At 36.1% G+C, this 17,462-nt stretch overlaps 1 protein-coding gene across 2 annotated transcripts in view; it reads left to right on the top strand.

The window, feature by feature from the left end:
• Nucleotides 1-17,462, top strand: part of pde1cb (phosphodiesterase 1C, calmodulin-dependent b) — a 61,182-nt gene that overhangs the window by 36,741 nt on the left and 6,979 nt on the right. For both annotated transcript variants that reach the window (XM_081374813.1, XM_081374814.1), the window contains exons 4-15: nt 2,700-2,882; nt 3,752-3,818; nt 4,195-4,311; nt 4,392-4,532; nt 9,055-9,155; nt 9,566-9,694; nt 11,298-11,399; nt 11,869-11,989; nt 14,774-14,855; nt 15,669-15,783; nt 16,413-16,579; nt 17,230-17,427. In XM_081374813.1, coding sequence (XP_081230939.1) covers nt 2,700-2,882; nt 3,752-3,818; nt 4,195-4,311; nt 4,392-4,532; nt 9,055-9,155; nt 9,566-9,694; nt 11,298-11,399; nt 11,869-11,989; nt 14,774-14,855; nt 15,669-15,783; nt 16,413-16,579; nt 17,230-17,427 — 1,523 coding nt within the window. The remainder of the gene's footprint in view (nt 1-2,699; nt 2,883-3,751; nt 3,819-4,194; nt 4,312-4,391; nt 4,533-9,054; nt 9,156-9,565; nt 9,695-11,297; nt 11,400-11,868; nt 11,990-14,773; nt 14,856-15,668; nt 15,784-16,412; nt 16,580-17,229; nt 17,428-17,462) is intronic.

The raw sequence follows: 17,462 nt of genomic DNA, 5'->3' as shown, positions 1-17,462 counted from the left end.
TTGAATGTAACCACGAAATAAAATAAATTCTATATGTTTTTAAGTTGAAGCTTATTTAGGCCAAATATTTTTTTTTTATGTCAGCATATTAACTCTTATTTAAGCACAGTAAATAAATACGATACATTAATTAACAATCGAGCAATCTATATATAGTAGTGGCCAAAAGTGATGTCAGGCTTAGGAAAATTGACATCTTCACCCTTTAATAAAATATTATTAAATATTTTGTTTGCATATTGCGTAGTTGTGCTTGAAGTCAATTGTTTTATTTGTGATAATGCAATGAAACATGTCAAATTGTGCGGGCATCATTTTTGGCCAGGCTGACATACAATGTATGTATATATATATATATATATGTATATATGTATATATGTATGTATGTATGCATGTATATATGTGTGTGTGTGTGTGTGTGTGTGTGTGTGTGTGTGTGTGTGTATATATATATATATATATATATATATATATATATATATATATATATATATATATATATATATATATTAGGGCTGTCAGTCGATTAATTTTTTAATCGCATGATTGCCATGAGTTAACTCGCGATTAATCGCATTTAATCGCACATCTTTTGATTTGTTCTAAATGTACCTTAAATTAATACTTTTCAAGTTTGTAATACTCTAATCAACATGGGCATGGATAATTATAGATGCTTTATGCAAATGTATGTTTATTATTGAAACCATAGTCAACATAGAGCATGAAGACGAGACATGTTTCAAAGGTCATATATGTTTTTCAAATAACTTTTTCATGTCTATTAGACACATGTAGAAAGAACAAAGAAATACCAGGTTCCCATTACTTCTCTTTCTTTGCACTGAGCAATTTACTAACACAAACATGTTTAGATTTTTGCATGACAGGGCAGCTCTTCTGAAAATGCTAAATGTACATTTTGCAGAATTATTACATTATAGTTTGTCTCTCTCTGTGCCCATTTTGATTTAGCTAAATTCTCAATAAAACTGTTTTCATTGGTATATTTTACTGTTTCTGTTGTCAAACAACGGAATGAATATGAAATAGTGACTGAAACGCGACCCATTAAGACATAACTAGCTCTCCCTTTCAAGATGTTAAGTTAATCTGCACAAAAATCCTGATAATCGAGCCGTCGTCTGATGAAATCAAATACACATAAGATAAAGACAATATCTGTGCTCTGATTTCGGCTATACTTGTAAAATTAGAGAAGCAACATAATATCTGTGTTTAACTGAATTAAAGCGCTGCTCCTCCGCGCGAGACGCAGAGAGAGAGAGAGCGAGAGAGAGAGGCGCGCGCGCGTGCTGGGAGAGCAGTAGCCTACCGGCGGTACCGGTAGATTCTCAGAAACTAAATAAGGTTTGGGCGCTTTTTTGAAGGGAAAAAATAGCCAAAGGGGTCTGCAATGTCGCTAGGTTGGCAACACGGTGTATCTCCATTTCTCCAACTAGGGGTTGGGCCACGGGTCAAACAGAAAATACGCGCTGCGTTAATAGCGCGTTAAAAAAATTAGTGCCGTTAATATGATTTTCCGTTAACGCGTTATTAACGCGCTAACTTTGACAGCCCTAATATATATATGTATTTGTGTGTGTGTATAATTAATTTACTTATTTACTTGTTTATTTATTATATTTTATTTTTTCAAACTTGTTGTACTGCTTTTCATTTATGCTGGCTTTAATTTAAAACATTCTCGGATGTAGTGCAAACATTTTCCAGTAATGAGAATCACAATAGGAAACATTTAATTACAAAAAAAAAAAAAAAAAAAAGACAAAAGCATTAGCCTACAAGAGATTTTGGCAGGCAAAAGTGTGTTTTAATCAAAATAATGTCACAATGTGCATTCACAAAATATAATTAGTTTCTTTTGGGTTGAAATGGCACCCAGATATGTTTTCATCAGGATGTGTGGATATGAGGCCATGCTGATAGCTTTATTGAGAGAACATAAGTGAACACCTGCAGTTTGAAACGAGCCAAAAAACTCCTCCTTATCAGCGGCATTTCATTGCCACTCAGCGATAGTGTTTAACGTCTCTGCGGGGAGATGAAGCCCTCCATCACGCCGCTCAAGTACCACTGATATCTTTTGATTCTGATGAGCAGAGTGAAGAATAACAGCTGTGAATATCTAGATGCCAGAAAAGACATGACAAAAGCTTATGGAATTATGTAACTGGGACGTCATCGCGGCCCGGGATTATGACACACCCTCTCACTTGACAAACCACAGAGACCCCCAGTCCGGTCTGATCAGATTCATATTCGCTGTGTGATTTATGACAGTTGTGGGCTTTAAATCCATCATAACAGCTTATGTCTAGATACACAGATGTTTATGGCACAGTTACTGCGAAGATGTGTAAAATCAGACGTTAAATGTCAATCCAGTGCCATTCAAATGCAAATATTTATACCTTAAGCTTCTTCCTTATTTACTAGACATGTTCTGCTGCACATAAAGGGAACATACTGTGGTATTACCATAATTATGCGGATGAGTTATGGATTAGTCTTTCACAAGTGGGTCTTGGCTTGGGCTTCACTCACAGTTTAGATTAGGATATAAATAGTCGTTTATCCTTCTTATATGCACAAAAAATACCTGTCGCAGATGATATTTTAAGTGCAAGTGGTGATGACATTTAAAGCATCTTTCCCTCTCTCCCTTTTTGTCTAAGGCGATTGGTCGATACCGAGGATGAGCTCAGCGATATCCAATCAGATTCTGTGCCATCAGAAGTCCGTGATTGGCTGGCCTCCACCTTCACACGACAGATGGGGCTGATGATGCGACGGACAGAGGAGAAGCCGCGATTCCGCAGCATCGTACACGCAGTGCAGGCTGGGATATTTGTGGAGAGGTGGGGTTAACCACAAAGCAGTGTGCTAAAAAATGTCCTAGCATTGTAGAAGCTATTCGTATTTTTAAATGAAAGAAAATCTACCCTAGTTTTCCTTTTCCTTGACCCTTGCAATTTAAATTATTTTGCTTTTCTACTTTTAAAACTTCTATAAACAGCCTCCAATATGATGTAGACATAAGTGTAAGTTGTAATGTCACATTTTGAACTCTTATTTTGGATGCCTCTTTCATTGCAAAGGATCAAAGGACATGCTATTATAATATTTATAAATAATTTGAATTAGCTTTTTTATTTTTATATTTAATTTTTTTTATATTTTCATTTAATTTTTTTTTTGTATATATATATATATATATATATATATATATATATATATATAAAATTATATATATTACTATATATATTCATCTAATGTTATTTTCAGCTTAATTTTAATAGTTAAATTAATTTTAATAGTTAAATACATTTAGCCGTTATTTTTTTGTAACCAAGAACACAAACAACCTTCCAGTGTTCATGAATCAGTCTGAATCCTCTTTAAGGCCATTTCTTTTCTCGCCAGGCAGCATTAAAGTCTTCTGTGAAATTATTATAAACCTATGCATTGAGCTTAATGTGAGTCAGCGTATGCATATACATCATCTTTTTGACAAGTCTGAATAAGTACAGTCACTCTGCCTCTCTCTCTCCCTCTCACTTCAGACAACACTGCACATATAAATTGCTCTGACAAAGCATTTACTTAAAGAAAGTGCAGGTTGTCCTCTACTTTTTATGTTTTGTCATTGTGAAGGTGAGGATTATGGCATTGTGTTTGGAGTGCCTGCGGTCTGCTTTCACTTGATGTGTTTATCTCTTTCTAACAGAATGTACCGCCGAACTTCTAACATGGTGGGACTGAGTTACCCTTCCTCTGTCATAGCTGTGCTTAAGGTAAAACACTCACACACTCTTCCATTCTCATAAGCAGCCGTTTTCCAATGGCTCTCCAACTATTACAAAAATCTTTTTTCCAGAAATTAAACTTTTAAAACATGCTTTTCACTTGTACCTTTTGACTTTTTTAATTTGTTCACTAACAATGTTTTAATGTAACAAAAAATAAAAGGTTGAAATGTAGGGACATACAAATGCATAAAACTGTATTTTCTCTTAAAGGAATATTTCACATTTATTCATTTTCTTAGTCGACACATGTGAACCAATAGTGTTTAGCATCAAACCTGGCATGACGGAAGGAGCTAAGTTGAATATGCAGAGGGGAAGAGTGTCTGTGTGCTGAGTTTGTTTCTCGGCTTTTTCTCCTCAGAATGTGGATAAGTGGTCGTTTGATGTATTTGCTCTGAACGAGTCGAGTGGCGACCACTCACTCAAATTCATCTTCTATGAGCTTCTCACCCGATACGACCTCATCAGCCGCTTCAAGGTGAAAACAACTCTTGAAGAAGTGAGAGTAGAGGGCTGTAATGGTCTTTTTCAGAGTTATTAACACCGTATCTCTGACAGATCCCTGTATCAGCGCTGGTCTCATTTGTGGAGGCTCTGGAAGTGGGTTACAGCAAACATAAAAACCCCTACCACAACCTGATACATGCAGCCGACGTCACACAGACGGTACACTACCTGCTCCTGAAGACAGGGATGGTGGTAAGCTGAAACACACACACACAGATCACATCAGAGGTCATTGACTGAATGAATTAGGCCATTAGGGCAAGAGGCCAGGACTGATCTATTATAATCATAGTTATACTCCCTTAATGGAAAAGACTCGAGCTCAGTGAAATAATCCATTAAATATGGTAGATGAAATTAGAGAAATGTTTTATTTATTTAATATATACCGGTATATCTTTTTTCAGTTCTTGTTCCAGGGTAGTGTTTTTTTTAGTATTGTATTACTGTTTTATATGGAAGCTTGTTTCCGCCACAAAATAAAAAAAATAAAAGATAATTGCGACTTTTTATCTCACAATTGCGAGTTTACATCTCGCAATTCTGACTTTATTTCTCAGAATTGCGAGATATAAAGTCAGAATTGCGTGAAATAAAGTCAGAATTCTGAGATATAAAGTCTGAATTGCGTGATATAAAGTAATAATTCTGAGATATAAAGTCAGAATTGCGAGATATAAAGTCGCAATTGCGTCTTATAAAGTCAGAATTCTGACTTTTTTTCTCGCAATTGCGACTTTATATCATGCAATTCTGACTTTATATCACGCAATTGGGAGATATAAAGTCAGAATTCTGAGATATAAAGTCAGAATTCTGAGATATAAAGTCAGAATTGCGTGATATAAAGTCGCAATTGCGAGAAAAAAAGTCAGAATTCTGACTTTATAACACGCAATTCTGACTTTATATCTCAGAATTCTGACTTTATAACACGCAATTGAGACTTTATATCATGCAATTCTGACTTTATATCTCCCAATTGCGTGATATAAAGTCAGAATTCTGAGATATAAAGTCAGAATGCTGAGATATAAAGTCAGAATTGCGTGATATAAAGTCGCAATTGCGAGAAAAAAAGTCAGAATTCTGACTTTATAACACGCAATTCTGACTTTATATCTCAGAATTCTGACTTTATAACACGCAATTGCGACTTTAAAACACGCAATTCTGACTTTATATCTCGCAATTCTGAGAAATAAAGTCAGAATTGCGAGATGTAAACTCGCAATTGTGAGATAAAAAGTCGCAATTATCTTTTAAAATGTTTTATTCAGTGGCGGAAACAAGCTTCCATAGTTTTACTTTTTATTATTGTTTTGAATTAGCTTTAATTTTAATTTTCAGTTTTCATTTTCATTTTAGTTTAAGTTTTAGTAATTTTGTTATGTACGCTTGTTTTTTTTTAAATATATACATTTATAACTTTATATATATATATATATATATATATATAATTAAGTTTGTTGCAAAGCCAAAATTTCTAAATTTCGCTTTTAATTTGATTTGTTTTGCATTTTTATTTGATTTCAGCTTTATTTAAAGGGGTACTTCAGCACTGGCAAAATGGGCTTTCAGTAACACTTGGTGACCTATACAATAGAAAGGTGAAAACATTTTTGATATCGGTGCCACATGACTAGAGAAACAGAAAAAAGGCAGTTGTCTTCCCTTTTGCCAAATAGGTCGGACAACTTCAACACTTCATCCAATCGCCGTCCAATGCCTCTCCCACCAGTCTGCTATGGATACGCTGAACGGAATCAAATACCGCCTTGCTTTAGTAGGAAATATATCATAGCAAACTTGTAGTCATAATGGTGTTGACTTGTATTGTTCCCCGGTGCAGTTTAGCGGTAGTGAGTAACCTTTGGTTTTTCCAGTGAAGGATCCAGTGTGTTGTAGACAGAGGCTAAAGGCTGCAAAGCATCGTAAATACAGAGAGATTGAAAATCATTAACATTTCAAACTGGATGACCACAAACACAGTGTTTTAGACCAAACAGAGAGGAAAAAACTGGGGGGAAAAAATGCCGTTCAATCAATTCCGCCCAACCTGCCGAAGCTTACAAGTAATAAAGCTGTTGCCATAGTGTTCCATCTTCACCATAATGCTGTTAAAAGAGTAGACAAAGTATGATACCATTTTCATTGATAAACATACCATTTTAATAACCCTCTGTTGATCCGACTGCCTGTGGGCGGGGATTAAAAAATGTGGAAGTGCAATCTGTAGTTTTCACGAAAGCCCTGAAGCATTTTGCTTTATCCGGTGGACTTTTGCTGACAAAAAAACATGAATTTCGAGTAAACATTGTTCATTTACAGCTACTGAATATTGTAACAATACAAAACCGATTGAAAATCAGTGAAGTTACACTTTAATTGGCCAAAAACTATTTTGAATAGTTTATATTTTTAATAGTCAACAATAGCAACACGGCTCCAGGCTTGTGGAATCTCTTCCCTCGTGTTTACAGCGGCGAAATGCAACGCAATTACTATACCCTTCATTATCAACATGCTCTTGCGGCAAAGACTGGTTTGTTGATTATAATGATCTAATGTGGCGTTGTTCCACTCGCTCTCAATTCAGAAACGGTGTTAATCATCTTGATAATGTTACGGTGACAACATGTCGAAGTCTGTGGGCACGAACTCAAGAGTAACTGCGCAGAAACCCAGCGGCATAATCATTAATTCTGCTGACACGTTTGTGCTGCCGAACACACATACACACATCTTAAGCTTTTTAATGAACAATCATATCAGGCCTGTCATAAAGCAGCGGCTTTCTGAAGAGAATCCTCATGCGGTTTTCTCATACGAGGGTCATTTACACAGATCTCTTTATCTTGCGTCTGACTTGCTCACAGAGAGGCACGTCTCTCATCAGAATGCACTTCTGCAAGACAGATGCAGTGTGATGGTGTCATTTTGCACTCTGAACTGGAGTCTCTCTATTAAATGATTAAATATTAAGATGAAGTCCCGCGGGAAGCAGCGTGCAGCTGAGAGCTCAAGGTCCTTCAGAGCTTTAGATTCAAGATTGATCTGTGTTGAAACGGCCATTATTTTACTGCTATTGACTCAGTGCTTTTGGCTATTTTAATTTTAAAGTGCCAATATTATATTTATTTATTTTTGGGGCTCTCCTAGAATACATTTACATGATTTAAAAGTGAAAATTAGCCCATGATTTACTCACCCTCAAGTCATCCTAGGTGTTTATGACATTCTTCTTTCTGTTTTGAAGTCCATAAAAGTACATATTTTAAACAAAAAACAAAACGTATATCAACCAAGAAAACGTAGGGCGGGGCATGATTTTCTCTATCAGGAGTTGATTGGATGGTTGTGTTTTTTTTTTTTTTTTTTTTTTTTTATAGTTGTGGTTTGTTATTGGAGTGATCTCATGTGAGTGACAGTTTGTCCCGCCCTCGTCATCAGAGAAGAGAAGAGATGTCACTGTGAGAGGGAGGGGAAGTTATTTTGATGAAAGATTACAAGGGCACATGAATTAAAAAAAAGAATAATAATGATGTGCATATTGCAGTATTCCATAAAAAAATATGAATTGGCAATTTTGATTTCATGGTGAAAACTTAATCTAAAATGTTTCTTCTAAAGTTCACAGTCATAAAAAAGCAAGTAGCAAATATAAATAAAGTAAAAATAGTAAAAATACAGTAGCCTACCGATCAGAAGTTTGGAAACATTACTATTTTTAATGTTTTTGAAAGAGGTTCACTAAGGCTGCATTTATTTGATGACTATTTTTTTTATATTGTGAAATATTTTAGCATTTTTAAATAATGGTTTTCATTTCATTTTCATTTCATAATGGTTTTCTATTTTAATATACTTTAATATATAATTTACTTCTGTGATGCAAAGCTGAATTTTCAGCATCATTACTCCAGTCTTCATTGTCACATGATCCTTTAGAAATCATTCTAATATGATGATTTGATACTCTGTTATTATTAATGTTGGAAATTTTTTTTAGAATTCATTGATGAATAACAGCATTTATTTAAAATGGAAATCTTTTCTAATAATATAAATCATTATTATCACTTTTTATCAATTTAAAACATCCTTGCTGAATAAAAGAAAGAAATAATTTGAATTTCTTTCACAAAAAAAAGAAAGAAAAAAATACTGACCCCGAATTTTTGAACTTTAGTGTATATTGTTACAAAAGATTTGTATTTTAATTAAATGCTGTTCTTTTTTTATTGTTTTATTCATCAAAGAATCCTGAAAAAAGTATCACGGGTTAATATTAAAAAAATATTAAACAGCAAAACTGTTTCCAACATTGATAAATCAGCGTTAGAATGATTTCTGATTTGTTTTTCCGAATGTTTTTCTGTATTTTTGATCAAATCAATGATGAGCATAATAGACTTCTTCCAAAACATTAAAAATAATATTTCCAAACTTTTGACTGGTATTGTATTTCTAAGGCAGTTGTGGTGTAGCAAAAAAAAAAAAGAAGATAATATGAAATACCCAAGATATTATATTCTCTTAAAGGAATAGTTCACTCAAATCTAAGCAGTTTGAGATGTTTACTAGGTTTTTTTTAATCAGGAAAACATCTTAGAAGATGGTGATTTCAGCAGAGGTCTCTATTTGCTCTTTTCCATTAAGGAGAAATGAGATGTTAAAGAGCTCTCATGCGTGATGTTTCTTTCCTCTCCAGCACTGGATGACGGAGTTGGAGATTTTAGCCATGCTTTTCGCCGCTGCCGTCCACGACTACGAACACACCGGGACCACAAACAACTTCCACATCCAGACCAGGTAACGCATGAGCGCTGGGTGAGTCATCCATCAGACTCCTACGCTAGAGTCACGAAACCTCAACCTGAGCCGGCTGGATCAAACTAGCATGAACAACTAGCTTTCTGACCAAAACCTGACCTGGGACAAATTACAAGAATGGGGAAATGGGAATAAAACAAAAACACAGTTTTGATAAGGAGTGTTTTTTCTCCTGGTTTTCTCCTGGTTGTCAGTGAATTGGTTTGGGGGTTTATTTGTATGATGTAAAAAGTTTGGGGTTGATGAGACTAAATGAAATGTTTTTGAAAGAAATCTCTTTCAAAGCCTGCATTTATTTGACCAAAAATACAGTGAAAGGCTTTTTCAGACTTCTTTGTTGAATAGAAAAAGGAAAACTGTGTGTATTGAGTTTGCACTCGTTCCCTCAGGTCGGACACAGCCATCCTGTACAACGACCGCTCTGTCCTGGAGAGTCATCACGTCAGCGCTGCGTATCGACTGCTTCAGGACGACGACGAGATGAACATCCTGTACAACCTCTCCAAAGATGACTGGAGGTACAGCACCATTTCACATCCATCATTCTGTACATTTTCATCGTTATCTCACTTCTTTTGTCTCCAGAGAACAGACAAACTGACAGTTTGACATCAATTTGCAATATTTCAACTGCAATATCATGATATGTCTTAGTAACTGAGGGTTTCTTCAACTATTGATTTTGATTTGATTTTTATTAAAACTTGGATATTTCCGAAAACTAAGGTCTCATTCATTTATTCATTCAAACTTAAAGCCAGACTCTAAAAAATAGATAGTATATGTATATAATATACACATACATATACAGTGTTGTGTTACTAATTAGCTACATTAATTACATCTTCAACAGTCTAATTAGATTACTGTACTAATTGCTCTCTAAAAAGTATTGGATTACTTATTTCTAATTACTTTCTAAATCCCATTTCAACCTCAACCAGTCGAACAATACAAGGATAGACAAGAAACTGCTTGTTTAATTCTTTCATATAATTAATATACACTTGCATAAATTCTTGAAATGAGCAAAGTGTGTAAAGGGAGAAGTTTACATTAAAAACATACATTTTTACATTAGATATAAAATTTTGATGTTAAATCCACTATTGTTTTATATAGATTTGTTCTGTAGTTTATACAGTATTTCATGCAATTACAGTAATAATTACTTAGTTATTAATTACACCAACACTGTATTGTCAAATGATGCTAAATATGTGAAAATATTTAATTGGATGTTTAATTGGGTGTATTAATAGATATATAAAATGCTAGCTGTCAAATTAGCCTTAGCCAGACAAAGAAGTTGGTTTAGAAAAATTACAAAAATCAAAAAGTGAACGGGTTTTAAAGTGTTATTATTTTAAGAGACTAAATACTCATAGTTGAAGAAACACCCAACAAAGGGCCAGATTTACTCATAGCTCGCTCCAGCGCAAACCTTTTTGACGTTAAAAAACTACTGTCAGGATTTACTAAAGACACACAGTGAAAAATTAGCACTGATAAGGAACAGGGTTATTTTTGCGGCTGACCTTATTGCATATGCATTTGTAGGAGTTTCCCTTTCAGACGCAACATTTATGGGAGGAGAATATTTAAATGAATCATGCAAGGTGATTTACTAAGGTTTGCGCTAGTCAATTTACTGGTGTTTGCACCATTATTTAACGGTCAAAAAAACACGTTTATAACCAGATGCTAATTGGTAGATTGCGTTGGTCATTATAGAAATGATCCGTTTGCGTCTGTGTTCTTTAATTTACTATTGTTCTTTTAATCAGTAGATCACGCGCAGAACTTTCTACTCCCATCTGTGCTTTTTTGGGCTAATCTGCCTTCAGTAAATCTGGCCCAAAAAGTGCAGAATGTTTTTTTTTTACATTCTCACAAAGTTTTTTTTTTTTTTTTTTTTTTACATTCTCACTGTGCTATTTTAAACTAAACACAAGAAATAAAGAAAGTCTGAAGTCCTGTGAAGTTTTACAGCAAGACAGAGATGGAAATGATTTATTTCTCATTCAGAAAGAGGATGGTTGAAGCGCTTTGAAGCGGAACTGAACTTCTTTCTCCGGTGAGGAGATTCAGTGCTGGTGTTTTGTGTGCTTGTGTTTTTAGAGAGCTCAGAGCGCTCGTGGTCGAGATGGTTCTGGCCACTGACATGTCCTGCCACTTCCAGCAGGTCAAAGCCATGAAGAACTTCCTCCAGCAGCCCGAGGGGTGAGAAACCTTTACAAACACACATCCAACTTCTCTCTCACCTTTTGCTTTGTCTGCTTCTCCTCCGAGCAAGATGTTATTGGTTAGAGGTTGTTCTTTCATAGCAGTAGAGACTTTATTAAGATCGATGTTTCTAAAGATTCCTTAAGAGAAATAAAAAGAGACAAATGATACGGAGTAAAATATAGAGCTGTATGAATGCAATGCAGATCAGATCATTTGGTTTTAGGAAAATATGATGCAAAATGTTTGAGTTCTTATTGGGATCTTTTGATTAAAGACTTTCTTATTTTGGCAAATCTGAGCAGTTAGCTGTGTGTTTTTTAGGTATCTTCTTATTAATGGATTAATGGGGACTTTTTCTCAGGAGAAACATCAACAACGTCATTTAATCTCCATTTAATCTCATTGTCATGTGTCAGAACAAAAACGCATTTACCATTTGGATTGGTGTGTTTTCTTCTCCCAGAATTGATAAACCCAAGGCTCTGTCTCTGCTGTTACACACGGCCGACATCAGTCATCCAGCCAAGAACTGGGATCTGCACCATCGCTGGACTACGTCACTGCTGGAGGAGTTTTTCCGACAGGTTTGACTCATGTTTGTTCTTCAGATCAGTTCGGCAGGTGTATGCGCTTGTACGCATGTGTGAGATGAAGCTAGAAAAATCTCATCTTGCACTATGTATTTTAATCCTCTCTCAGTTTCGCTTCCTGTTCTCTTCTGATTGCCCTTTCATCCAATCACACGCAAGCCTGTGCCAGGGTTATCATAGGCTGCAGAAATGAGAGTATGTGGAGAAGTGTGTCATTTGAGATTGTTTACACCTGAACATAACCCTCTGGCACTAACTGGCTTTCACGGCCCTATCGAATGCAGGTCCCGAAATTAAACTTTGGCATGATCACGTAAACAGCACTGAGCTCATCTTTTAAACATCACAGCAATGTCATATACATGTATTTTATAATACAAACATTTTGTCGGAAATGCTTAAAGGAACACGCCGATTTTTTGGGACTTTAGCTTATTCATCTTATCCCCCAGAGTTAGATAAGTCCACACATACCCTTCTCATCTCCGTGCGTGCCGTAACTCTGTCTGACACACCCACCGCTAGCCTAGCTTAGCACAAAGACTGGAGGTAAACGGCTCCAGCTAGCATACTGCTCCCAATAAGTGACAAAATAATGCCAACATATGTCGGCTTGTTCCTTTAAAGTGCCCCTATTATGCTTTTTCAGATATTCCCTTTCATGCAGTGTGTAATATAGCTGTTTGTGAATATTAAAAGTTCTGCAAAGTTTTACAGATCAAAGTGCAAAAAACTGCCAAGATGAGTCGTTAGTAATTCCAGTCTATGGTCTTGATTGGCTGCTTGTGAACAACGTGCACTTTGACCCTCAAACACTGTAGTTGTAGCTGAGACCGGAAGAGTTTAGTTCATGTCGTCGACATGTCGAGGAGACTCTGTTTCAGCACCGCAAATCCATGTTACATGCACTTCAAAAGGATGAGGAACTGATCCGTTAAAACCGACGTCATCATTACTGTTCGTGTCACTGTTTGTGTACCCCATACGCCAGCTAACCAATGAGAACACGGGAGAATGATGACGATCCATAACAACAGACGTAGAGACCAAAGCTGTTGTGGATCCGCTCACCTGAAACCCTCCGCAACTGGCAGATTTGAAGAATGTTATCATCGTTCGGCAAATAAATAAACGATGGACAGTTACATACGTTACATTTTATCACGTAAGCTTAATGTACACATCAAACAAGGGAATTTCTAGTAATCTATAGTGTTAATATTAATTAGCGAGTCCACGAATGGCTTGGGTGTGCAGAGCATTCGCAGCTTATATGGACTGTACCTACCCCTGATATATATTATATATAATTATTGACTGTCAAAATAGGCCCAATGCATTAATGGAATCTGTTTGTCTCTTTTGCTTTGTAAAGTGAACAATGGAAGGGAGTTGCTTTCTCTGTATTACCTCCCGATCTTACCCGTCATCTGTCTGTTTATCTGCTACTAAAGGGACTGTTATAAAATACATTCACAGCTCTATTCTCCATAGAGTGGGCTTCATAAATATGCTTTGATTGATTGACAGATTAGAGGATGGGAGCTATTCCTGTGTGTGTGTGTGTGTGTGTGTGCGTGTGTGTGTGTGTGCGTGTGTGTGTGTGTGTGTGTGTGAGTGTTTGTCTAGTATTGTTCCAGCAGCTGTACACACCAGGAGGCAGATCAATCATAACAGGCTGAACATTAAAGCTTGACAGTTTATTTTAGTCCGCCTTCAAATAATGTTTACGAATATTTAGTATATGAAAAAAATATTTCTGAACCAGACCCAGAGCTGCAACTGTCCACCGTGTCATTTCAGAAGCATTTATCTGGATTCAGACAGGCTAGTATCAGGCCACAGACTGCTGACGGTGCTTATATTGAGTAGCAGACTCAGTGAGCAGTGCAGAAACATTTCATTTAACTCCCATTTCAAGATGAATGAGGCTGTAGGGCTTTACATGGCACTTTCCACAAATATGCTACACTTTGGCACTACTTTATAAGTATCAGAGCTTCAGAGGCTCAAATAACAGGTTCTTTATTGGAAGAACAATTGATTTTGTTAAATGATTAGTTAACAAAAAAGGTTTTGCTAGTTAAATCTAGAGCAAATAAATTAGGGTTTTGAACTGTATTTATGTCTTAATTTTTAGTAACAAACCTTGAAATCCCGATAGAAAATAAAACCACTCATACAATATTTAGTTTGATAATCTGCCCTTTTTAATGGAAGACGTCAAGCTTTACACTGTAAGTTGATGAGTTGATTTATCCACGTTTTAATATGCCTCTGGGTCATTAAGCTTATAAGATGAATGCCAAGGCTTTTTAGGTCAGGTATCATCTGCGATCTCTGACCCAGTTCGTTCGATGGATTCCATAGCTGTGATACGCTGTGTTCCCAGCAACTGGGAAATTGTCAGTGGGCGGAATCACACAGACGAAAACAAAAACAGACATCCCGACAAAGTAGAATAACTGCTTAGAAATTGCATTGTTTTTTTTGGAGAAACAGGTATGTGAACTAAATATATGAAACATATTATGGTATTTTTATGCTTTAGTTTAATCAAAAAATTTTAATAAATACAGCACCTTTAACTATTTGTTGACAAGAAATAATTATCCGTTTGAGGCCCTATTTTGTACACTTTGTTTGTGGAAAGTGCCACATATTTCATACCTGTGTTGGTTAATAACTGTGCTATATATTTGAAAATGTCCCCCTGATAAGATACTGTGTAATGTATGAGTATAGCTGTGCATTTGAATGATGTGTTTGTGTTTGCAGGGTGATAAGGAGGCAGAGCTTGGTCTACCTTTCTCACCTCTGTGTGACCGTAAGTCCACTATGGTGGCCCAATCCCAGATCGGTGAGTGACAAACACACGCGAAGTACGCAGACACTAATGCTCACAATTAAATCTCAATACTGCAATTGCAAATGTATTAATAATTACGCTAAATAATTACGCTACAGGTGAAACTTATAAAATTAGAATATCATGCAAAAGTTAATTTATTTTAGTAATTTAACTTAAAAGGTGAAACTATATTATATAAACTCATTACATGCAAAGTGAGATATTTCAAGCCTTTTGATGATTATGGCTTACAGCTTATGAAAACCCAAATTCAAAATTAGAATATTGTGAAAAGGTTTAGCGGTAAGCCATAATCATCAAAATTATAACAAGTAAAGGCTTGAAATATCTCACTTTGCATGTTTTACTGAAATAAATGAACTTTTGCACGATATTCGAATTTTTCGAGTTTCACCTGTACTCGTATTAAGCTGGAAAAGGGGGAGAAAATACACATTTCATCTTTAAACTTACCATACTATAGCTGAAACACATGGCTATTTTTACTTGAATATCTTTTTTAAAATTGAGCTCAGTGCAAAAAATGAACCATTTATTTTTCCGTTTTATTGACTGTCATATGCTGGCACAAATGCTTGCAATTAAATGTAAATATTGCAATTGCAAAACTATGAATTACGCTAAACTGCAATACTCATATTAAGCTTGAAAAGGGAAAAAATGACACCTTTCAGCTTTAAACTTACAATAGCCGGAACACGTGGCTATTTTTGAAGATCATGCATATGAGGATCATTCATTCAAACACTTTCTTTAAATATCGTGCACAAAAATAAGCAATTTCTTTGTCATTTCCTGTAGGTTTCATTGATTTCATCGTTGTTCCCACGTTCACGGTTCTGACGGACATGACCGAGAAGATCGTCACGCCGCTCATTGAAGAGGCCACGAGTTCAGGCCTGGCTGGATTTCGCAGGTCAGAGTCTGGAAGTCTGCTTCTGCAGTACAGGAATAGAGATAACGAATGCTCATTAAGACGAACCAGTCAAATTACTGCTCAGGCCGCAATAATAGCTTTCCTTAGTATCGAAACCCAATTCACTGATTCTACTGCAGTCATTACTGCAAATCCAATTCAGTCCCGATCAGATATTTCAGTTGGATCGTTTAGAAAAAGAGTGAATGTGAGTAAGTGCACTGCTGTTTCTGACCTTTTTAATTCAGTTTAAAGTGATCCATCAGTTCAGACAGCTCTCACTCCACTCTAACACAATTTAAGTTTGAAAGTTTCTTTGGAGTCTCTAAGTAGGAGTTGAATATCCACTGCTGACTAAGCTTAAGAGCACATACTTTCTTTGCGTAACAAATTGCATCTTCTGCATATAAAGGACTGAATTATATCCCTTCCCTTAGAATGTATGGTAAACTAAAACAGACTGGAGGTTCATAGAAAGGACACAAAGCAGCAGCAGCAGCAGCAGCATAATAATGATCAACAGAGCAGGACATTTAGGTAGATATGGGGATGTTACAGAAGCTTAGTGGATGTGATTACTGCCGATGTATATGCATTATTGTGATTTATGACGAGTCCTATTCAACCAGTGTCACTGCCGGAGATTCGAAGAGGAGCAGTGTGAACAGCTCTGGATCTGATGGAAGCGGATCCCTGAACTGCTCGCTGCTCACTGTGGACCTGAAGAACTTCAAGGCCATCTGGAACGAGGAGGTTTCTCTGAACAGAGAGCGCTGGAAGACGCAGGCGGATAAAGGTGCGAGCAGATTCATCCCTGTGAGAATGCATGTGTTTGAGAACTGTATCTGGGACGTCACGCAGAATAAATCATCCTCAAACAGGACGGTTTGCACACTGGAACTCAACAGCAGAACACATTTAGGAAAGACATTCAAATCTATTTTAAATAAATGCTGTTCTTTTGAACTGAGGATCCTGAAAAAAAATCTATATCAGATTTAATCTCTATCTATCTAATCTCAAACACATGAATCGGCACAACTGTTATAATAATAATAAATGTTTCTTGAATAGCAAATCAGCATTTTAGAATGATTTTTGAAGGATCATGTGACACTGAAGACTGAAGTAATGATGCTGAAAAAACAGCTTTACATCACAGGAATAAATTATTATATTTAATAAATTCAAATAGTAAACAGTTAGTTTTGTTTGTAATATTTCTGTTAATACTTTTTTATCAAATAAATGGTGCCTTGGTGAGCATAAGTGACTTCTTTCAAAAACATTAAAAAAATCTTGCCATCCGAGTTTGAAACCTTCAAATGGGAATATTAGTACTGAATTGGTACATCCAAACTTTTGTAGCATTTTGCACATTTCATGCATTCTGACTCTGAGTAAGTGAATAGTGAATAATGTGCCTCTCACTGTGTCTCATACCAGAGAGAGAGGAGAAGGCTAAACGAGAGCTGGAGGAACAGCAGGAGGCAACTGCGGAAAACAGAGACCCGGAGCTGGCGGGACCAAAGAAAGACAGGGTGGGAGAGGACAACCCGGAGCCAGGGGGGGGCAACGGACCCCCGGAAGAAAGTCCCCATGACCACTCACAAAAAGAAGGGGAACATCGGAAATTACAGAACGGTATTGTGATCAGATGAAATGACTGTTACTGTCAG

The sequence above is a fragment of the Scardinius erythrophthalmus genome (assembly GCF_964197995.2).
Source record: "Scardinius erythrophthalmus genome assembly, chromosome: 9".
NCBI lineage: Eukaryota > Metazoa > Chordata > Actinopteri > Cypriniformes > Leuciscidae > Scardinius > Scardinius erythrophthalmus.
The sequence above is the reverse complement of the archived record's forward strand: the minus strand, read 5'-3'. Positions and strand labels throughout refer to the sequence as shown.